The 22,476-nt window shown below is 55.7% G+C and overlaps 2 protein-coding genes across 7 annotated transcripts; both read left to right on the top strand.

Moving 5' to 3' along the window:
• The first annotated feature begins 84 nt into the window (after window positions 1–84).
• Window positions 85–9,025, top strand: PIP5KL1 (phosphatidylinositol-4-phosphate 5-kinase like 1). 4 transcript variants are annotated; one of them, XM_057499072.1, is made up of 12 exons: window positions 85–864; window positions 1,689–1,892; window positions 3,112–3,162; window positions 3,362–3,516; window positions 3,792–3,916; window positions 4,336–4,370; window positions 4,460–4,515; window positions 5,254–5,366; window positions 5,644–5,797; window positions 7,735–7,977; window positions 8,258–8,491; window positions 8,830–9,025. In XM_057499072.1, exons 1-11 carry the CDS (start codon window positions 658–660, stop codon window positions 8,262–8,264), a joined length of 1,350 nt encoding a protein of 449 aa, XP_057355055.1. In that variant the 5' UTR covers window positions 85–657; the 3' UTR covers window positions 8,265–8,491; window positions 8,830–9,025. The 4 variants fall into 4 exon arrangements, with proteins under 4 accessions (XP_057355055.1, XP_057355056.1, XP_057355054.1 ...); XM_057499073.1 differs by having other exon boundaries at window positions 4,481–4,515; window positions 7,735–8,491; XM_057499071.1 differs by having other exon boundaries at window positions 7,735–8,491.
• Window positions 9,026–11,799: 2,774 nt separating this feature from the next.
• Window positions 11,800–22,329, top strand: ST6GALNAC4 (ST6 N-acetylgalactosaminide alpha-2,6-sialyltransferase 4). 3 transcript variants are annotated; one of them, XM_036913833.2, is made up of 7 exons: window positions 11,800–11,982; window positions 12,396–12,482; window positions 13,980–14,165; window positions 18,336–18,748; window positions 19,763–19,880; window positions 20,587–20,694; window positions 21,601–21,738. In XM_036913833.2, exons 2-6 carry the CDS (start codon window positions 12,471–12,473, stop codon window positions 20,650–20,652), a joined length of 795 nt encoding a protein of 264 aa, XP_036769728.1. In that variant the 5' UTR covers window positions 11,800–11,982; window positions 12,396–12,470; the 3' UTR covers window positions 20,653–20,694; window positions 21,601–21,738. The 3 variants fall into 3 exon arrangements, with proteins under 3 accessions (XP_036769728.1, XP_036769729.1, XP_036769727.1); XM_036913832.2 differs by lacking the exon at window positions 19,763–19,880 and having other exon boundaries at window positions 11,806–11,982; window positions 21,601–22,329; XM_036913834.2 differs by lacking the exons at window positions 13,980–14,165; window positions 19,763–19,880 and having other exon boundaries at window positions 11,805–11,982; window positions 21,601–22,329.
• The last annotated feature ends 147 nt before the right edge of the window (window positions 22,330–22,476 follow it).

Raw genomic sequence — 22,476 nt, 5'->3', positions numbered from 1 at the left:
GAGAGGAGGGGACACAGAATCGGGCAAGGGGACAAGAAGAAATAAGGCAAGTGAAGTCTGGAGAAAAGGATTTCAAGCAGCACCTGAAAGAGCCCCAGGTGTGGAAGAGTTTGGTGGCTAAGGACCAGCGGGAGCCCCTCTGGCTGTGCATTGGGTGTAGGGAGAGTAGTTTGAGATGGGCTAGAGAATGGGTAGATGGGCCTGGGGCCGCGATGAGAGGTTTGGATTTTGTTCCAGCGTCGTGGGAAGCCACTGGAGGCTTTAACATGAGAGTGACATCATCCGATTTATGCTTTTAAAAGATTACACTGACAGCTGTGTTCCTTCCTCTCACCATTAAATCGCCAGGGTCTAGCACTGCTCTTGGCCCATGGTGAGTGTTCAAAATATGTGTTGAATGAATGCATGCTCCTGACTTCCTGTGTGACCTGGAGGTAGTCACTTCTCTCTCTAGACCTTAGTTTCCTCCCTGAGACAGTCGGTGGGAATTTCACGTCAGAGTTGGTGGGCGGGATTGGATATAGGTTCCCGCCTCCCCAAGCGGCCCCTAGACCCAGTGCCTCACCTCAGGAAGGGAACTAGGGGGGCCGTCTTTACTTCGCGAAGCCCTAACAAACTCGCGGCGGCCCCGCCCCGCTCAGGACCGTGGTCCGAGGGATGCTGCAGCCTCGGGGGCGGGGCCCGCAGGAGATCGCCGGTGCCCCCCGCGCGGATTGGGTGCAGTCGTGGCCGGCGCCGCGCGATTGGTCAGTCCAGAGGCAGGGGCGGAGCCCGGGTCCCGCAGCCGGGCGGCGGGGGGAAGCGGCCAGAGCCCGGGAAGCTGCTGCGGGGGCGATGGCCGCACCGAGCCCGGGGCTCCGGGAGGTAGGTGCGGATCCGAGGGAGGACAGGAGAGGGAAGGGTTGGGGAAAAGGAGCCGGGCTGCTTCTCCCCAGACACACACCCATCCAAGCCCAGGAGGGGTCCGGCACTGGACGGGGACCAGGACACGCCCCACATGGGGCTGCAGGTATGAACAGGAGATTCTGGCGGGCATCCCCTGAGAACCTCCTCAGCTTCCTCATCGGGAAAATGGAGATGATAGAAAAATCTCCACGGGGTTGTTAGGAGGTCAAGCTCTGCTGTGCTGTGCACCTTATGGGTGCCCACTACTAGTGGGTCAGCTGCTATGAGTTCAGCTTCGTGGGACCTCTGCGCCGGCCTGGAGGAACTTTAAGCATAGATGAGTGGAACAGATCCCGAATCCCAGCATCACAGCTCCTACTCTCAAGGGCCCCTGTGCACAGAGCTCAGACTCAACAGTAACAGTTAACACCTACCAGGAAGAAGTTGTAGTTCTTATTTTACAGATGAGAAAATGAGGTACAGAGAGTTTAGGTGACTTATCTAAGGTCACACAGCTGGTGAGAGACAGTCTTGGGTCAGATTTGGCTGCCAAAGGCATGCTGTTCCTACTGACAATAATAACCATCACTCTATTCTGGGTGCTGACTGCATGCCAGGCACTGTGTGGCCCATCACAACACCCAGAGAGGGGTATCCAGCATTATCCCTGTTTTATAGTTGAGGAAACTGAGGCAGAGGGAAATGAAAGGAGGGGTCACAAGTAGTGGAGGTGGACTCAAACTCAGCTTTTTCCCTCCGAGTTGCTGCCACATGCTCATTGTTTCTGTGCTTCCTGCCACCAGGTTCTGGCTACCTCCCCAGAGGCTGGAGTCAGAGCAGCCACCTCCAGCTCAGTTCGCCGTGGCCTCCTCTGGCGTCTCCGAGACAAGCAGTCACGCTTAGGCCTGTTTGAGATTGGCCCCGGGCATGAGCTGCACCAGCTGACGTGTATGATGCAGGCAGGGCTGTGGTCTGCCACCCAGGTCTCCGTGGACCACCCACCCATGGTGAGTGGCCAGTCTGTCCCACGTACCTCCACTGTGCCAACAGCGAGATCAGGCCGATTCCCCTTCCTGCTCATGCTGCCAGGTTGGGGATCAGAGGCTATCAAGGGAGGAAGTCCAGGGCTTGATGCCGGGAGGGAGGGACATTCTGGGGTGGGGGCTGAGTTCAGAAAACTGGAAAGCCCGGTGTGTACTGGGGATGAGGAGCCCCTGACCCAGGTGGTTGCTGTGTGACTCAAGATGAGCCTCTGCCTCTCTGTGGACCTCAGTGTCCCCATCTGCCTAGTGGGTGGAGAACTGTACTCCTTAGTGTCTGAGGCCCTCCCCTCTCTGCCAGGTGTATTGTTGAAAAGGGACCCCACCCCCACCCCACCAGCTGGGCCCATCCTCCCAGAGCTCAGGCTGGGGCCAGGCTGGCTCAGCAGAAAGGGTGGACCGACAGCAAGCTCAGCAGCTGGACAGGCCCAGATAAGCATGTGTGTTCTTTGTGTGTGAGTATATGTGTGCACGGTGTGACCAAATCACACAGGCCAAGTCCTGGCACAGGGACCTAGAGGTCTAGAGAAAGTGTAGGAGTCCGAGAAAGTCCTCTAAATCTCATCCCTTGCTGGAAATCTTCATTAGCTCCCCAGAACTCCTCAACATGGCTTCAGGATCCTACTGGCTCAAGCCCAAGGGCCAACTGTCAACCTTGTTCACACTCCATCCCTCCCTTACATCAGCCCCTTGGGCCCTCCTTCCTTTCCTGGTGGCAACCAGCGCTGTTCCCACTGCTGCAAGCACCCTGCTCCTCCTCTCCTTTACTCTCAGACTTCAGCTTAGAGGTCACCTCCACCAGGAAGCCTTCTCTGATCTTGCCTTTCCCAGACTGAGTCAGGCAGGTCACTTGGCTTCAAGACCATCCCTTTTCACTGGGATGGCATCTGTTCACTTGGCTGTGTGTTCGGACAAATGTGTCAGGCTCGAATTCAGAGCCTGGTGCTGGGGACCCAGCTGTGGATGAGGCTCACCCAGCACCTGCCTCAGGCCATTCTCTCATCTTCCCTCCAACCCTGGGAAGGTCTGCAGCCCATCTGCCCCTCAGACACACCCAGGGCTGTTCTCTTTGCTGGAGGGACCACCTTAGGAGAAGGGGGTAAAACCAGGTGCAGGATGTTTGGAGATCTTGGGGTTGGCATTGTGGGGCTGAGACTTGCCCTGAGCCTCTCTGCCCCTCCTGCAGGGGGCGCCCACTGAGGAGGATTTCTCCGAGGTCCTGACCCAGGTTCATGAGGTATGGAGCCCCAGACTGCTGCATGGGAGGGGTGAGCACCTGGCTTTGTTCTTTTTCTTCCTCAGTTTCCCCTTTGGTGCAGTGGGACCGAAGGCCTTGCAGGAAGGGTGTGGCTACCCTGGCCCTCCCACACTGGAGCCAATTACACAGCCCTGGCCCCCGCGTGGACACTCTTGGGAATGCTCTCCTTCTCCTGCAGGGCTTCGAGCTGGGCACCCTGGCAGGCCCGGCCTTCGCCTGGCTGCGCCGCTCACTGGGCCTAGCCGACGAGGACTATCAGGCTGCGCTGGGCTCCGGCGGGCCCTTCTTGCAGTTCCTCAGCACATCCAAGAGCAAGGCCAGCTTCTTCCTGTCGTGAGCTGGCAGCGGGGGAAGGGTGGGAGTGGTTTCCGGGTCGGAGGTGGGACGTTTGGGAAGAGAAACAGAATGGCCAGGTCAGGGGGGGTCAAGACCAGGTAGAGGTCAGATGGAGGAGAGACTGAGGGCCAGGGCAGAAGGCGACGGACGGCGGGGAGGCCGCGAGCCTGGGTCCTGGGAGACAGAGCTGCACGTGGGCAGGCGGGGTCAGGGGGCCTGCTGGGGGCCGCTCCAGCCCGGAATGGGCAGTGACCTCTGCCTCCCACCCCCAGGCACGACCAACGCTTCTTCCTGAAGACCCAGCGGCGCCGGGAGGTGCGGGCGCTGCTCGCCCACCTGCCCCGCTACACGCAGCACCTGCAGCGGTACCCGCACTCGCTGTTAGCGCGGTTGCTGGGTACGGCGGGCGCGGGGCTGGGACCTGCTGCGGAGACGGGGGCGAAGAAGAGCTAGACAAGGAGGGGTGGGGCCAGGGTGGGGGATGTGGGGTACCCAAGCTCAAGCCGGGTTCAGGGAACCGGACAGCAGCTGGTCTGGCCGCGGGCAGAGTTCGGTGAGGGGCGGGTCCTAGACGGCAAAGTTGGGGGAATGATGGGGTCCAAAGGGGCGGGGCTTGGATCGGACATCTCTAGGAGAGGGTATGTGGGCGGGGCCATGCCTGAGGACCCGGCTCCTCTGCGGCTCGACTTAGAGGCGAATGGAGTCGGGACTGACTGGCTGAGGGCCTGGGGCGCGGCCCTGAGCCGGGACTGGGGCCGCATGGATCCGGGGTTGTCAAGTTTGGGGCCCCTCACCTGATGCCCTCTCCCCTTCCAGGAGTGCACAGCCTGCAGGTGGCCAGGGGAAAGAAGGTGGGTGAGGACGGGGCGAGGGGCCCGGGCGGAGCGGGCGGCTGGAGGGTGAGATACTGGCCCCCCTCACTCCCTACCCGCGTCCCCAGATATACTTCATCATCATGCAGAGCGTCTTCTATCCCACCGGACGCATCTCTGAGAGGTGAGTGGGCCTCCCAGGGGCCCGGCGCCACCCGGATTGTGCCACCTGAAGCACCCACACTCGCTAGATAGATGGCAAAGCTGAGGCCCGGGGAGAAGGGATGTTCCCAGGATCTCCTGGTGGGTTGGAGTCAGTGGTACCCACGACCAGCATCTCAGGAGTGCTCAGTATGCACTGGGCATTGTGCTGAGCCATTTGTATTCATTACCTTCTTCACCAGAACGACTCTGAGGGGAGGTGTAGGTGTCATCCCCGTTTTATAGATGAGAAACTCATAGCTGCCCTGTGGGGAGCGGCCTCTGTCTGCACGTTGCCCTCTGTGCCTCCTCCCCAGCGCTGCCCCAGAGCCCCTCTCTGGTGCTCCCTCAGGGCCACCCACTTCCCTCATGCCTCCTGGTGCTGTGGGGGGTTGGACCCCTGTGTCCCCGACCTCCCCGCGAACCCAGGATGGCAAAGTGCTGACGGGCAGGCATAGGTAGGGGTTCTAAAGCCTGGGTTTGAGTCCCTGCTCTGCCCTTTACATACTGCGTGGTCTTGGGCGTGTCAAAGGAACTCTTTTCCTCTTTTCGTCTTTCCTGTCTAATATGAGGACGTTAATGGAACGGGGTTGTGCAAGTTCTTGAACAGTCACCCAGTGAAAGCTCTTGTTTCTTATTATTACCTCGTGAGGTTCCCTGTGTGTCTCAAGTCCGTGTAAACCCGAATCCTGTGTCTGTCCCCCTCACCATCAACACCCAGGTATGACATCAAGGGCTGCGAGGTGAGCCGGTGGGTGGACCCGACCCCTGAAGGCAGCCCCCTTGTGCTGGTGCTGAAGGACCTCAACTTCCAGGGCAAGACCATCGACCTGGGTAAGCTCTGGGGGCAGTCGCTGCCTGCTCTTCCTCCATTCAGGGTGAAGTTAGAGGGGTGTTCCTGGCACTGCCCTCTGCTTGGGTTCTGGAGTCAGGCAAATCCTGGCTCCACACCTACTAGCTAGGTGACCAGGGCAGATTACAGATGAGTTTCCTCGTATGTGAAATGGGACAGTAATAGCACCTGTCCTCCCGGGGCGGATGCATGTGGAGCCCTCAGTACCTTACCTAGCACATGACAAGCGCTCAGTTGGGGACACTGGTGCTCCGACAGGGCCCCAGCGGAGCTGGCTCCTCCACCAGATGGAACTGGATACCACCTTCCTCCGGGAGCTCAACGTGCTGGACTACAGCCTCCTGATGGCCTTCCAGCGTCTCCATGAGGACGAGAAGGGCCTAGGCAGCAGCCTCATCTTCCGCACAGCCAGGTGGGCCCCTGAGAGGGGCGACAGCAAGAATGAGGTTGAGGGGCTATGAGGGGAACAGCACAGGCAAATGCCGTAAGACCGGCAAGTGTGGTGTGTGTGTGTGTGTGTGTGTGTGTGTGTGTAGGGTGGAGGGCTAGAGACGCCTGGCTGGTGGGGTGATGGGCACAGGTGGGCCACAGAGGGAAAGACAGATGACATCCAGCTGGACAAGGGCTTCCGTGCTAACTTGGAGAATCTGCCCATTTTCCAGAAGAGGATGTGGAGCCACTGAAGGTTTCAGACCTATTTAATTTTTGCCTAAGAAAGAGCTCTTGCCCCTTAACCCTGTTCCACTTCTAGGACCCTGAGGTTATCTCCTTTGGCACCATCACCACGTCCTCCCCTCTGCGGTAGTAACAGTCACTCCTTGCATGCTGACCATGAACCTCATTAAGGTGGGCTCATTCCCTTTTAGAGAGGCGAAAACTGGGCGCTCGGAGAGGGAAGTGAAGTTGTAGAGTGGCATCTGAGATTCACATTGGTTCTTGGTTAGTCACTTGGATTTCAGTCCTCCAAGGCCCTGCAACAGAATTACATAAGGGTTAACACAGGCACTTCAGGGAAAGAAGCCCGTTGATATGCTGGATGGACAAGACAAGTGAAAAAGAACATCCTTTCATCCCGCCTCCCATCTGCTCCCCTTGAAGGAAGATCTTGGGATGGGTGAGGCTTGGGCAGAGTCCAGGGTATTGGCTCCCTGTACCCCGTGGCTGGCTGGACACATCCTGACCAGAGGGTAGATTTCCTGCCATGGGGCACAGGACCTTCCCAGTCTGCCTGTCCAAGTCAGGTCAGCTTGCCCCTTGCTCTCTATCCCCGGCTGGTGTTTAGATTACAGCTGTCATTTAGCCAGTAAGCCTAAGTTTGCATATAATGGTTGTTTTCATATTGAAATATTTCTGTGCTAGCTAGTAAATAGCCACTGTCCTGGTCCTACCATGCACCCCACTGCCAGTTCCCAGCCCCTCATTCAGAACACAGACCCCGCTTCCCACCTCTCCATCATCTAGGTTAACCCAGACTGGGCAGAGGGTACCAGTGTCTTGCCGGGACTCCCAGGACACTGGGTTCTGATTGGTCTGTGCCTGGCAGGGCAGGAGTAAAACCCCTCAGTGACGTTCCCCCCTCACCTCCCCACTGTCCCCAGGGGGCAAAGTGAGGACACTGAACCTGCTTCTGGCTGGGACTGGGGGCCCAGCCAAAGGCGTATTCAGATCTGAAACACATTTTGAGGCAAAAAAAAAAAAAAAATCCCACATGCCATCTACAAATTGGGTTGGACTCTGTTCACAAAGTTTCGGCTCTGGCACTCTGAAACTTCCAGGGTTGGCAGCCCTAAACGGATGTTCAGGAGATACGCAAAGTGATATGGCACGTGAGTGCAGAGCCAGGGTCTGTGGGATCCAAATGCTCTAGACCAGCACTACCCAATAGCACTGTAATGCAAGTCACACTTGTAGTTTTAATTTTCTAGGAGCTTCTTTAAAAAGGGTAGAAAGAAACAGGTAAAAATAATTTTAATAGTGTATTTTATTTATTCAGTATATCCAAAATGTTATCATTTCATCATCTAACCAATATAAACATTTGTGGGATATTTTACATTCTTTTTCACATACTTTCTTGGAAATTCAGTATGTATTTTGCACTTACAGTGCATCACAATTGGGACTGGCCACATTTAAGTGCTCAGTGGCCACGGGTAGCTAGCGGTTATATATTGGGTAGTGAGCCCCTAGACAGTCGGCTACATTTCCTCAGCGTTCCAGTTTATCTGACTTCACAGGCCTGACACGCTGATGAGGAAAGAGCAGGGGCCGCCGGGCTACGCTTCCGTCGTCCACTGCCTGGGGCCCCCCTGGGGAAGCCGGTAGCCTCATCCTCCTGTCGGCCCCCAGGTCTGTGCGAGGGGTGCAGAGCCCGGAGGAGCCGGGAGCCCAGAACCGACGACTGCTGCCCGACGCCCCCAACGCGCTCCACATTCTAGACGGACCGGAGCAACGCTATTTCCTGGGCCTCGTGGACCTCGCCACGGTCTACGGGCTCCGCAAGCGTCTGGAACACCTATGGAAGACGCTGCGCTACCCGGGCCGGACCTTCTCCACAGTTAGCCCGGCCCGCTACGCCCGTCGCCTCTGCCAGTGGGTGGAGGCGCACACGGAGTGACAGGCGCCGGGCTGCGCTCTCCCCATCTGGACCATGGCGCCAGCCGGGAACGCTGGGTCCAGCCTGGTCAGGGCGGCGGGTCGGGCTCCCATCGCCTGCTGTTCCCCCGGTTGGCCTCCAGAGGGCAGATCCCCTAACTAAAACTATGACAGCACAGCCTCATTTCACGGGAGATGCTGTGCCTGGCATTGTATCAAGTATCCCCTACATTAGCTCATTTAATCCTAAAAAAATGCTATTATTCTCTCTTTACAGACCATGAAATGGAGGCTCAGGGGGTGAAGGGACTGAGCAAGATCATTCAGCAATAAATGCTGGAACCAGGACTCAACTATGCCTTTTGGACTCAGCCTGTGTTCTTACCCACCAGCTCCCTCTGTCCTGTCCTCACGCTCTGGGGAAGTGGGGAGGCCCAAGGCTCCAGTCCAGTCCCCTTACCATGCAGATGGGGGAGCTGAGGCTCAGAGACTTTCAGGGGCTTTTGCACAGGTAAGTGGCAAGGCCAGACTGAAAACCCAGCCCTCCCCACCCCCTGCCCCTGGTTCAAGCAAGATCCACTGGCCTCCCTCTGGGTGGCCCCCTTGCTTGCACTCCTCTTGGGGTACATGTGGGAGAAGGTGGGGCATGGGAGGGCTGCAGTCTGAGAGGCATTATGTTGGGGCCACTGCTGATCTTGAGTAAACTTTGCCCTCCTCTGGGAATCATTTCACTTATCTGTGAAATGGGGACACAGGTTGGTGGTCAGACCAAGGGCCACACAGACATCCCTGGGAGCAGAGAAACCAAGTTCCTGCATAGTCCCTGATCATTCCTTCTCCCTCCTCCAGGGAACTCCAGCCCAGCCTCTGACCCTGGTCCAGTCCCACCATGCCTAAGTGGGCCTTTCCTCTAGAGCTGCTCTGGGGCCTAACTGTATGACCAAGGCAAGGTGCTAAACCTCTCTGTGCTTCAATGGTCTCATCTGTAAAATGGGAAGGACGAAAATGGACCTCATTAACTCATTAAATATATATTGAGCACCTGCTCTGTGACAGCCATTCTGCTAGGCGTTGGGGTCCTGGGGGTGAAGCATGATGCACAAACTCCACTTTCCAGAACTCACAATCTGGGGAGGGGTGCTGACAAAGGGAGCTTGGTGTGACAAAACCTTGTGAAGGAGTGTGGGGCTGTGGAGCTCGAGAAGGGCCCCCACTTGATTATTTGACTGGGCGGAGGGGATTCTACCCTCTAAACTGAGACCAGAAGAGTCAGCAACCCTGGGGTCCCAGGCCAAGGGCACAGCACAGGTCAGGTCTGATGTGTGAGAGAACTTGGCTTTTGTGAGAAAGAAACCTGTTTTGCTGTGGTTGGAGTTTAGTGGGGGAGAAAACGGTGTGGTGGTTGCAGAGGTGCTTGTGGGCCAAGAGCTGACTCCCAGGACTGCACAACTCAACCTCGGGAAAGCTGCTCAGCCACACTAAACACTGCCATTTCCTTCCATTGGCTTTCAGATAAAATGAAGGAAAATGGCTGATGGGGGAGGGAGGGGAAGGGATAGCTCGTACTGCAGGGCTGGAGTGTGGGGTCCTCAGAGATGTGTGTGTGTGTAACATAACCCCAAGTTGTCTGGGTGACCTTAAGTGATGACTCAAACTCTGTGTGAGCACAAGTCACAGAGACTTTCTTGTTGTGATTCAGCAGGAAGTTGAGACATACAGAACATTAAGGTCATCAAGCCGGAGGTGGGTGGGCCGTGGAAACAGCAGCCGTTGGGCAGCACTGGGGTTTAGCCCTGGGTTTCCCCAGGCTCGGAACCTGACAGGACTGAGTCAGAGCCCCAGAGCCCTGTGCTCCTGGACAGGGGTGGCTCAGCCCCCACCCCCTCAGGTCTCTGGCAATGGGTTGAGGCAGGGCCTGAGGCTGGAGAGGGAAGTGACTTGTTCAAGATCTCAGGTCTCAGGCCTCCTGGCTTTTCTAACTGGTTCATTCAGGACCTAGTGGGGGCTGGGCACTGTGCATGTGCTGGAAATGCCCTGGAAGAGGACTGGCCTGACTGCCCACACAAAGCTTAGACTCTAGCGGGTGGGTTGATCATAAACAAGAAAACCAGCTAATACATAGAGTTAATACAAATACTATGAAAAAGATAATTCAAGGTGGGACTAGAGGGACAGGGATGCAGGGTTGGATAGAGTGGTTGGTGAGGGCCTTTCTGCGGAGGTGACGTTTGACTTGAATGACAAGAAGGAGCTGGCCATGTGAACAGAGCAGTCCAGGTAGAGGATACAGCAAGTGCAAAGGTCCTGAAGTAGGAATGAGCTCAACAGGACTGGGGGTGGGAAGGGTGGCCAGGGTGGGCAGATGGTGACTAAAAGGAAACAGGAGTTCAGACTGTGCAGGACTTGGTAGGACAGGGTAAGGGATGGGCTTTTGCCAAAATCAAATTGAAGAACCTCATTGCAGGCTGTAGGACTTCTCAGTGTCAGTTCCATTGTGGACATATGATCCTGTCCTGTTCTGTGAGCCCAAGACATTCAGGCATGCCCCTGCCTCCATGTGGTCCGAGCAAGGGGTGCTGCCTTTCTGGAGAAGGAGCTGTCACTTTACCAGCCACTGTGGGTGATAAACGAATCCATATGGAACTTCCCACCATTGTCACCATGGAGTCGGGTCTGTGAGAAGAGAAACTTGAGCTTGAAGGATAAGGGCTTGGGGGAGGCCAGAAGGGCTCCAGCTCTGGGGACTCACTGTGTGGCTTGTGCTCAAGGGAGGCCCCAGGGGCAAGGCCCCTTCAGCGTCTTCCCCAGCATCTCCTGGGTGCAGATACACAACATGGATACCTTGGCACTGTGCTCACACCAGAGCCTCTGAGATAAAGGAAAATGCCATTTGAAATGGGGCCAGAGCAAGAACTCGGGCTGGTTCCCAGGCCAGGGCCCTGCAGAGGGATGTGGGTGTGGCAAGGGTGGTAAGATGAACTTTCTGGCTCATGAAGCATGTTGTGAAAAAAAACGCTTTACTTGGGAAGTAAGCTATCTACTTCACCACAGGCCCACCTCTCTCTGTTGCCCCGTATCTGCCCTTTCAACCCTTTCTTGCTCCTGAAGGCACTTGAGTTTGCAATCCTGGAGGGACTGCATCTGAGCCTTCAAATGGGACACATTTCAGCATGTGCAGGGGCCCAAGACTGAGTTTGCTTGGATTTGGAGGACACCTTGGGAGTGGGGCATTTGGGGAGTGCAAGTAGGTGGTCAGAGGCCTGGCTCTGGAGTGAGACTGCCCAGAGCTGGAATCCTGCCTCTGCCACTAGCACCCTGCACTGCACGATCTCCCTGGGAGGCAGGTGCTGTAGTTATCCCCACTTCACAGAGAAGAAACTTCACTGCTAGACAGCCCAGGTAGCGTTGCCAGAGAAAACACAGGAGTGTCATTTTTAATATAGTTATTCGTTGTTTATTTGAAATTCTAATTCCAATAAGTAGGCCTACTGTATTTTACTTGCCCAAACTGGCAGACCTACCAGATTAAAACTCAGGGCTGCCTGACCCCAAGCCCCTGTTTAATTTTCCTAACACCCAATTTCAGAAATGGAGAAGCTCAAGACTTTCGTGCCCTCAAGACAGGCACGTCTCGGGGGTTCCAACAGCCTCTGGGTCTTTCACCCTGCGGGTCGCCCACCCCAAACCCCAACCCCCGCAAGAGCTCGCGTGAAAAGCGCGACCCGCCGGGCCACGCACGTCCGCCCCACGCCGCGCAGGCCGCGCTCGTAGGCCCCGCCCCGCCGCGCAGGCCCCGCCCCGCGCGCCTGTCCCCTCCCGGTCCTCGCGGGCTGCGCCCCCGCCGCCGGCAGCGCGCCTTCAGCTTCTCGCCTCCAGAAGCTGCGGCCGCGGCGCCACCTCCGCCTCGGGCTCCGGCTTCCAGCCTGGCCCGCCCGGCCCGCGGGCCATGGAGCTCCGCGCGGCGGGTCGAGATAAGCCGGCGCCCGCCAACCTGCCCGCCCGGTTGGCGCTCGGCCGGGGGAGGGGGCGGTGGAACCCGGGAGGGAGGTTATCCCGGGTCCTGGCCCGCCGCAGGCCTCCCGGAGATGCGGGTGGGAGGCGGGATGGGGCTTGCGGGCGCCTGGTTCTGTCTGACCCAGACGCGACGGGTGACCTTGGGCCGAGGGGGGCTCCTTCTCTCTACTCCTTCCCCATCGGCACAATGGGATTTGGGAATGGGGGAGTTTTCGCAGAGGTCACCGAGTCCAGCCCCTTTAGGACGGAGACAGTGCTGCTCTGTATTTGGTGACTTCAAGGCATTTGAGCCCCCGAAGCCATCCGCTTTGATGCCGGCCTGTACCCGCCCTGCCTCAGTTTCCCTTGGGCAGTTTCCTCAGAGGCCCGGGACCCAGCTCTGAGTTTCTGGGTCTTGGCAGGTGCCTGGCTCCCTCCGCCTCCCAGCCGGGGCCCTGGAGGCAGCGTTCCCCCGGCTGCTGAGCAGCAGCGACAGCATGAAGGCTCCGGTAAGTGGTGGAAGGAAGAAGGCTTGGAGGGCTTCCGGCCCACCAACCTCAGTTGCCTCTCCCAGCCCGAGCCCTGCCCTGCCCTGACAGGCTGGGTAGCTGCATGCAAGTGGTGTTCCCTCTCTGGTTTCAGTGTGTTGACCCTCTCCCTGTAAAACAGAGGAGTACTATTTCCTTTGAGCATCGCCGAGGTCACCCAGGCGAGGCACCTCCCTGGTGTGAAAGTTCTGTTTAGCTGCTCTTGACTTTATTCAGGAGCCTGTGGCGGCGGGAGAGAGCCTTGGGTGTTGCAGGGAGCCCGCCATGTCTGCCTGAATCGGATCTCTGGGTCCCTCGCGGGCAGGGGACCAGGTGCCAGCAGAGCCTGGGTCCTCAGGGGCCGAACCCTCTCTCCTACACAGCTGGCCGCAGAGGGAAGATTTATTTTTAGAAGCTGATGTGGCTTGTGGGCAGAAAGCGTGTGCCTCTGGCAGGATACGCCTGTGGTGGGGGTGGGGGCGGATGGTGGAGGCTGCTTTCCCGCCTCTGATTTTCGGAGTGCCAGCCAGCTGCTAGGTGGTTTCTGAGGGGCAGCAAGGGACCTGTGACTTGGAGAGCCCAGAGACACACAGGTGACCAGGGTGGCCCAGCAAACCATGGCAGCCCTGCGTTGTGTCCCCAATCAGGTGGCCCCTTCTCGAAGGCTTGCTGGGTCCATTCACTAAGCCTCTTGGTGGACCAGCCCCAGACTGGGCCCTGGGCCAGGGGCCAGGAGGGCTTCCTGGTTAAATGGCCTTTGGCACATGGTTTCTGGAGGTGGGGGTCTCTGAGCAGCAGCTTTCAATTATTGAAACTGCTTCTTGAAGGATGCATCCCTCACATTCCCTTCTACCATCCTCTTTACTCATGGGGACTGCTGGCCCAGATTGTGATCATCAGCTCAGGGGATGGCCACTGAGTCGGCTGGGGGACGGCATAGGGGATGGGCACGTTGGCGGCCTCAGTCCAGGGTCTGAAGAGGGCTGGTTGTCTTTCTTATGGGCCACTCTCCTAGCCTCATGTGCACGGCACTCTACAGTTTACAGAGCATTTTCTCCACTATCCTCACGTAGTCAGTTCACGTTGCAGGCCTTATGGGCCCCTATTCTGTAGAGGCAGAACAGGCCCAGAGAGGTGGAGAGGCACCCAAAGCTGCACCGCGCACCAAGGCTTCTGGTTAAGAACGTGCACTTTGCAGCCTGAATCTTGGACTCCACCCTGCTGCTTTCTTGCTTTGTGACCTTGAGTTACATACTTCACCCCAAATTGGTTTCCTTATCTAATATGGGGATAATAATAAGGCTTATCTCTGGGGCTTGAGCCCAGAGCAAGTCCTGGTTATTGGAGAGAAGACTGCTGATGTTCTAGGAGCTGCTGAGCTGGGGTTTGGACCCACCAGGCTGGGTGCAGCACCCTTGCAGAAGCTCCTAGGAGCCCCAGGGACCCCCACCCCAACTCCATGACCCCTGTTTTCCCCAGGGTCGGCTTCTGCTTGTCATCCTATGTTCCTTGGGCTTCTCCACTGTCTATATCCTGCTATGCTGCTGGGCCTGCCTGCCCTTTTGCCTGGCCACCTGCCTGGACCCCCACCTCTCTGCCAACTCCAGGCCCACTGTGCCAGGGCCCCTGCACTTTAGTGGATACAGAAGTGTGCCAGATGGGAAGGTGAGTGGGCCAGGCAAACATGTTGGGGGCAGGCCTGGCACAGGCTGCCAGAGTGCCCCCCCATAACTCTCTGGAGAGTAGTGAGACCTGGGCTCATGCCAGGCCAACCTGGACCCTGGGCTTGGCTCCTGTGCTCACCAGCTGTAGGATGTTGACCAGTCACTTCACCTCTCTGAGCCACAAGTTCTAAGAGGAAATGGGTTTTTGTATTCAACAAATGCTGCCTGGCTTCTCTCAGCTGCATGCTGGCAATGGAAAAGGTGAGTCAGATAGGGTGGCCGGCCACCTGGAGCTCCCTGTCCAGTGGGGGAGACAGACACCATCAAATCGTGCTGATGCATGTCTTCTGTGCATCATTAGATTTCACGCCTACACACACAATCCAGTCGTGTAAATGTGTATTTGGTACCTTGGGTGTATCCTGACTTGTGCTGATCTCTGCTGGGGATAGAGATGACACAGAGAAGTCATGTCAAGCCCAGAGCTCTCCCTCTCATGGGGAGCCGGGGACATTAGGGCCCAGGGGTGATGAGACCGCTGTGGCCCCTGCCCCAAGGTGCCCACCTCCCCGTGCTTACTCTTCTGGACACGGTTCCCAGCAACCATTCCTCACTCTGATTTCAGTAGCCCCGCATGGTGAGGTTTCCAAAGGCATCCTGCATTGATGCCCAGTGCAGGAAGCTCCCACTTCTGAGTTTGATGGTTCTCTTGAGTGCTGGTCAGAGGGAGGTATGCTTAGGGGCCCTGGCTTTGAGGAGACCTGCTTCCGGTCTTCATCCCTCACAGTCTTAGTTGCTTCCTCGTCTGTAAAAGACTATCCTTGCCATTTCCCTCTATAAGATCGCTGCGATGGTTCGTCTGGTAGTTCACACAGACAGGTGCTGCATAAATATTTGATCAAGATGCAAAAACCACCCAGGGCTGGGGCCACAAACAAGCTTGGCCATGTGGGACAAATAGTGGATGCCTGGCTGGACACTGTCCTATCTTCCATGGTGGTGGCCAACATTCATTTCAGACACTCAGAGCTCATGTGGATGGGGACCCAAGGTACCAGATCCCCTGGGTTTTTTGAGAGAAGCAGGAAATCCAAGTTTTGAGTTAATCAAATATTTCTAAGACCTTGTTCCGGGCAAGGAGAATACCTCCTGGGCTGCTGGGAACCTCAGATATGAACAGATTCCAGTTGTCAGGACTGTCCTCAGACTGAGGGCAGAAGAAGGAACTTGTTCTTTATTGCTGGGGTGTGGAAAATGGGCCTGTGAGTCCTTAAGTCAACAATGTGGTGGACATAAACCATCCCTGAGTGAGACATGGCACTGTGTCTTTACTGACTGGAATAAATGTTCCCGCATCCTTTACATCCTCCATAAACCCATGTCCCCCCAGAAAGTGTTCTGCTTCTCCCCTGGTGGAGGCATGGTCGCGGAGCAAGCCATTTCCTGGGAGCCGTGGCCCCTCACCCCCAGTAACTATTGGCAGGGTTGTTGATTCATCTTCTGCCTCCCAGGGGATAATGAGGTGTAGCTGGGCCCTCACTGTCCCCAGGTCTGTGCTTATTACTCTCTAGGCATTTTTTTTTTGTATCATTACTCTACAATTACATGAGGAACATTATGTTTACTAGAGTACCCCCATCACCAAGTCCCCCCAACAAACCGCATTACATTACTGTCCGTCAGCGTAGTAAGATGCTGTAGAATCACTACCTGTCTGCTCTGTGTTGCACAGCCCTCCCCGTGCCCCACCCCACATTATACATGCTAATCGTAATGCCCCCTTTCTTTTCTCCCCCCCTTATCCCTCCCTTCCCACCCATCCTCCCTGTCCTTTTCCCTTTGGTAAATGTTAGTCCATTCTTGGGTTCTCTGAGTCTGCTGCTGTTTTGTTCCTTCAGTTTTTGCTTTGTTCTTATACTCCACAGAGGATTGAAATCATTTGATACTTGTCTTTCTCCGCCTGGCTTATTTCACTGAGCATAATACCCTCTAGCTCCATCCATGTTGTTGCAAATGGTAGGATTTGTTTTCTTCTTACGGCTGAATAGTATTCCATTGTGTATATGTACCACATCTTCTTTATCCATTCATCTACTGATGGACACTTAGGTTGCTTCCATTTCTTTGCTATTGTAAATAGTGCTGCTATAAACATAGGGGTGCATCTGTCTTTTTCAAACTGGGTTGCTGCATTTTAGGGTAAATTCCTAGGAGTGGAATTCCTGGGTCAAATGGTATATCTATTTTGAGTATTTTGAGGAACCTTCATGCTGCTTTCCACAATGGTTGAACTAATTTACATTCCCACCAGCAGTGTAGGAGGGTTCCCCTTTCTCCACATCCTCTCCAACATTTGTTGTTGTTTGTCTTTTGGATGCTGGCCATCCTAACTGGTGTGAGGTGATGTCTCATTGTGTTTTTATTTGCATTTCTCTGATGATTAGTGATGTGGAGCATCTTTTCATGTGTCTGTTGGCCATCTGAATTTCTTCTTTGGAGAAGTGTCTGTTCAGCTCTTCTGACCATTTTTTAATTAGATTATTTGCTTTTTGTTTGTTGAGGTACATGAACTCTTTATATATTTTGGATGTCAACCCTTTATCGGATCTGTCATTTATGAATATATTCTCCCATACTATAGGATACCTTTTTGTTCTATTGATGGTGTCCTTTGCTGTACAGATGCTTTTCAGTTTGATGTAGTCCCACTTGTTCATTTTTGCTTTTGTTTCCCTTGCCCGGGGAGATATGTTCATGAAGAAGTTGCTCATGTTTATGTCCAAGAGATTTTTGCCTATATTGTTTTCTAAGAGTTTTATGGTTTCATGACTTCCATTCAGGTCTTTGATCCATTTTGAATTTACTTTTGTGTATGGGGTTAGACAATAATCCAGTTTCATTCTCTTACATGTAACTGTCCAGTTTTGCCAACACCAGCTGTTGAAGAGGCTGTCATTTCCCCATTGTATGTCCATGGCTCCTTTATCATATATCAATTGACCATATATGTCTGGGTTAATGTCTGGATTCTCTATTCTGTTCCTGTGGGTCTATGGGTCTGTTCTTGTGCCAGTACCAAATTGTCTTGATTACTGTGGCTTTGTAGTAGAGCTTGAAGTTGGGAAGCAAGATGCCCCTGCTTTATTCTTCCTTCTCTGGATTGCTTTGGCTATTCGGAGTCTTTTGTCGTTCCATGTGAATTTTAAAACTATTTGTTCCAGTTCGTTGAAGAATGCTATTGGTATTTTGATAGGCATTGAATCTGTAGATTGCTTTGGGCAGGATGGCCATTTTGACAATATTAATTCTTCCTAGCCAAGAGCATAGGATGAGTTTCCATTTGTTAGTGTCCTCTTTAATTTCTCTTAGGAGTGTCTTGTAGTTTTCAGGGTATAGGTCTTCCACTTCCTTGGTTAGGTTTATTCCTAGGTATTTTATTCTTTCTGATGCAATTGTGAATGGAATTGTTTTCCTGATTTCTCTTTCTGCTAGTTCATCCTTCTCTAGGCATTTTTAATCCAACGCTGAGAACCTGGTCAAGTAGATGCCCTTTTTATTCCCATTTCACAAATGAGGGAACTGAGGCTCAGTGAGGCAAAGTGACTTGCCTAAGGCCACACAGCTAGGAGGGGGCCGAGCCAGGATTCAGGCTCAGAACTGGAGGTTCCCAACATTGTCATGGGCACTAAGGACTCTGCTTTTATTTTACGAACTGGGCACAACATGAGCAGGGCTTGCACGGAGGAGGGAGTAACCTAAGAGTGATTCTCAAAAGCTCAGGTTCATATTTACTTAACAAACATACATATGACTGTCTTGTGCCAGGTACTACTCTAAGTGCTTTATAAATATTTGCTCATGTTACACTAATAGAGGACTCATGATTTAGGGCCTGTTGGGGTCTCGGCGGTAGGGACAAGAGCCATGAATATGGCTGATGTGGAAGCATGGGGCTCTGAACACAGAATCTCAGCTCTGTCCTTTGCTGTCCATATGACTGGGAAAGTCACTCCAATGCCCAGTCTCAATTTCCTCATCTTCAAAATGGGCCCGTAAGTACTTCAAACTGATAAAAGGATCAAGCGAGGCCAGTGGGTGTACTGGGTGGAGGAGCAGGGTGGTGGGAGCTGTGTGCCCATGCCTCTCTCTTTCTCTCTACCTCCCCCTGCAGCCGCTGGTCCGAGAACCATGCCGCAGCTGTGCTGTGGTGTCCAGCTCTGGCCAGATGCTGGGCTCGGGCCTGGGTGCAAAGATTGACGGCGCTGAGTGTGTGCTGCGCATGAACCAGGCGCCCACTGTGGGCTTTGAGGCAGATGTGGGCCGGCGCAGCACCCTGCGCGTGGTCTCACACACGAGCGTGCCGCTGCTACTGCGCAACTACTCGCACTACTTCCGGCAGGCTCGAGACACGCTCTACGTGGTGTGGGGCCAGGGCAGGCACATGGACCGGGCGCTGGGCGGCCGCACCTACCGCACGCTGGTGCAGCTCACCCAGATGTACCCAGGCCTGCAGGTGTACACGTTCACCGAGCGCATGATGGCGTACTGCGACCAGGTCTTCCAGGACGAGACGGGCAAGAACCGGTGAGCCTGCGGCCTGCTGCGGAGGTCTCCCGGGTGGTGGCAGGGGTGGGGGCCTCCCTTCTTGAGGTGCTTCTTGTCCATCAAGGCTGTGCTCTGCCAGGCACTGGGGGTCAGCAGTGATGGAGGCTGGTGTGGTCCTGTCCTCTAATGGGGGGCAGAAATCAGAGGGACTTCCATTCATCAAGTTATCACATAGATTGAGAATCCCAACTGGTGGTGAGGGGCATTAGGAGCTCTAGGGGGGAGAGCGCTACAGTGAGGGGTGGTGTGGGTGTGGGACAGGCGCTTCCCTCTCGAGGGGTGCTCCCTGAGATCTCAGCCAGCCTCTGAAGTCCTTCCGGATTTGCAAAAGCAGCAGTCACACGCTAACAGCCTCCTCAAGCACAGGCACCTGGTTAAGCACTCTGCACTCAAAATCTCTCGTACCCCACACCCACAGGAGCACTTCCGCGGAGGCCCCCTCTGTACCCTGGCCCCCCCACTTCTTCCCAGCTCAGGAATCAGTGCCACCAGCCTCTAGTTTTCCAACCAAGAACTTGGGCTCTGCGCCAGACTTCTTTCGTTCCATTCTCTGCCACCTGTGACGGGCTGCTGAATCTCCTCTGTGCCCATGGGTGCCCCCTTGACCTAAGCCACCACCCCTACACCCCGCCCTAGCAGCAGCCCTCGCTGATATCTCTGCTGCCACCCTGGTCCCCATAGCCTGAGTGCCACCCTCCCCAGTGAATTCATGCCATTAGCCACCTGCCCTCAATCCAACAAGTTCACTTCCCACAGAGAATAAAGCTCAGACTTGCACCTCCGCTACCCTAGTCTACAGGCCTTGTGAGTTCTGGCCCCTACCTGACTCCATGACCTCGTCTCCCTTTGCCCACTCTGCTCCAGCTATACTGGCCATATGGGCTTCCAAACCCACCCTGGTTCCCACCTCTAGACCCCGACACATGCCATTCCCACTGCCTGGAATGCTCTTCCCCCAAATCTCCCCACGACTGACTCATTTTTGCCATTCAGGTCTGGATGGAATGCCACCTGCCCAGAGAGGCCCTCTGTGGCCACCCACTCTTTGCCCCCTTTCTTGTTTCCTCCCCTTCTCAGCAGCACCCCTGCAGCTGCTCCCTCCTTTGGGAATGTGAGTGCTGGGTGTGGCAGGTTCCTGGCCTGCACGGGGCCTGGGAGGTGTTCAGTGTGAATGAATGAACCACCCACAGTCCCTCTGTAGAGGTGATGGCAAGGTGCCCTTGGCTGGGAGAGTCACTGGTGCTCTGCCTTGAGAGAGTTGAAGCCTGGGGTGGCCATACAGCCCCTTGCTCCAAGTTTAGTTGGGGAACCTGGGGAAGGTGCTGGGCTAACAGTGTTCCCTCCCCATAACCACCTATAATTACCCCTGTTTCACAAATGGGTCTCTGAGGCTTAGAGAGGTTCATGAGCACACCTGATACCCCAGAGCAGATTCAGAAGACCATCTGACCCCGTACAACCCTCTTCCCTACCTCGAACCACTGTGCTCTGCTGCCTCCTGCTGTCTCCCTAAGCTTGGTCCCTTGGGTGCAGGAGGATGTGGCAGGGCCCCCGCACCATCCTCTGGGGGTTTGCTCAAGCCCTGCATGGGTGCTGAGGAACTGAATAGACCTGGGTTTGCGTCAGCTGCACCTCATGCCTGCTGCTGGCTCTCGGCTGGCTCTGTCCCTTCCCCAGCCTCCTCCAGGGGCCCCTCGGTAGGGGTCAAGGTGAGGGCCCTGGTGGGGAGGGTCACCAGTGCTGTGCCTTGAGAGAGCAGAGGCTTGCTCCGAGCTGAGTGGGGAAGTGGCCGGCTAACTGTTCCCTGTCCCCACCAGGAAGCAGTCTGGCTCCTTTCTCAGTACAGGCTGGTTCACCATGATCCTGGCCCTGGAGCTGTGTGAGGAGATCGTGGTCTATGGAATGGTCAGCGACAGCTACTGCAGGTCAGGCCAGCCAGGCCCTGGGCCGGAGGGGAGCAGGGGGCTGGGAGGACTGTGGGCTCCCTGTCCTGGCCTCACACTGGAGGGCCTAGGAGCTGTGGGGCACAGGGTGTGTGGGCATCTTGGTGGGTGGCCAAGGTACTTGGTGCCGGGGAAGGAGCACAGCCTCTGGAACAGGCTGGTTACGAGTCTCCAGGCTGGTTTGGCCCTGGGTTGGTCTCGTCACCTCCCAGAGCCTCCGTTTCCTTATGTGTAAAAGAGAGAAAATAATGGCACCTTCCTTGGAAGGCTGTGGAAACACGGAGAATAATCTGGTAAAGTGCTTACCACAGCATCGGGCTGATAGAGATGTCAGTGATACAGTACATCCAAGTTTCTGCTTTGGAATCATTATATTTCAGTATCATTATAACAAGTTCTGTTCTCTTTGGAACTTGTTTGTGGAGCACAGGATGAGGTTAGAGGAGCCTGTGTGCCCTCTGCCGGGCCAGGCCACCAGTGTGCCTGGTGCCAGTGAGTAGGTGGCTGGGCAGGGCTGGCAGTTCTGTGTCACCGTGAGCCCAGCACCAGCAAGGCCCTTCGCAGTCTTCACCCTTTTTCACCTAGGGTCTCAGCCTAGAAGGTGGCTGCCACCATCCCCATTTTACAGATGGGTCATTGCGGCTCACAGGGGCGTCTCTGGCCCAGAGCCAGCCTTGCCAGAGGCAGAGCTGGGGTTGAACCTGGCCTTTGGGATCTGTGGGCTGCCCTGCCCCTCCCATCCGACCTGGCCTTCCCCAGGACCAGGCATGGGCCTCCGTGGGCTCGTAGGAACCAGTGAGAGTTGGTCGCGGTAGGTGGCAGGTTTGCGGCGGCAGGCAGGCGCGTGCATCCTGGTGCCCCAAGCCTGTCCCTATTCCCCACCCACAGGGAGCGGAGCCACCCCTCCGTGCCTTACCACTACTTTGAGAAGGGCCGGCTAGACGAGTGTCAGATGTACCTGGCACACGAACGGGCGCCCCGCAGTGCCCACCGCTTCATCACTGAGAAGGCTGTGTTCTCCCGCTGGGCCAAGAGGAGGCCCATCGTGTTCGCCCACCCGTCCTGGAGGACCCAGTAGCCCGGTCATCAGCTGGCCGCACCGTCCTCACCAGGCCTCCGTTCCATCCACACTCCACCGAAAACATTTAATTTATGGATCCTGTCTCCTGCCACATGCCGCGTGGACCTCAGGTCTCTTCCTGTCCTACCCTGGGGGTACTGGGAGCCATCTCAAGCCTCCGACTTGACGGGGAGGAGAAGGGACCCACAGCGATCTTTGCACCCTCCTCCCCACCCCTGCTCTCTGAGTAATCCAGATCTTTACTTTGGGGTTCATCCCACCTCTGAGTCTGTCCAGTGGCCTTTGCCTCTGGGGCTGATGGCCCCCAATTCACCAGCATCATGACCTTTGACCTTACACATGCTCTTTGACCTTACACCAGCCCTGGTCCCTCCTCTCCACACTCCCCCATCCACCCACCTTTGGTGCCACACTTCCCAGGCTGGTTGCCTTCATCAGGGCCACCCAGAGCCTAGGGCTCGCTGGGCAAAGGGGTCTTTGAACTGTGACTGCCAGGGCCACCTCTGGAGTGTACGGGTAAACAGTGTTTTCTGGAAGCCTGTCTCAAGTGTGGTCATGTGTCTGGGGTGGGGATTGGGGGTGCTCTCTCTACCTCAATCCCATAACCTGTTGACGCGAGGGGAAGCCGAATCCCGGGGCCCCTCCCGAGACTGCCTGGCTCCCGGACATTTAATCTGTCTGCA

The sequence above is a fragment of the Manis pentadactyla genome, chromosome 3 (assembly GCF_030020395.1).
Source record: "Manis pentadactyla isolate mManPen7 chromosome 3, mManPen7.hap1, whole genome shotgun sequence".
Lineage (NCBI taxonomy): Eukaryota > Metazoa > Chordata > Mammalia > Pholidota > Manidae > Manis > Manis pentadactyla.
This window is presented reverse-complemented; position numbering and strand designations above follow the sequence as displayed.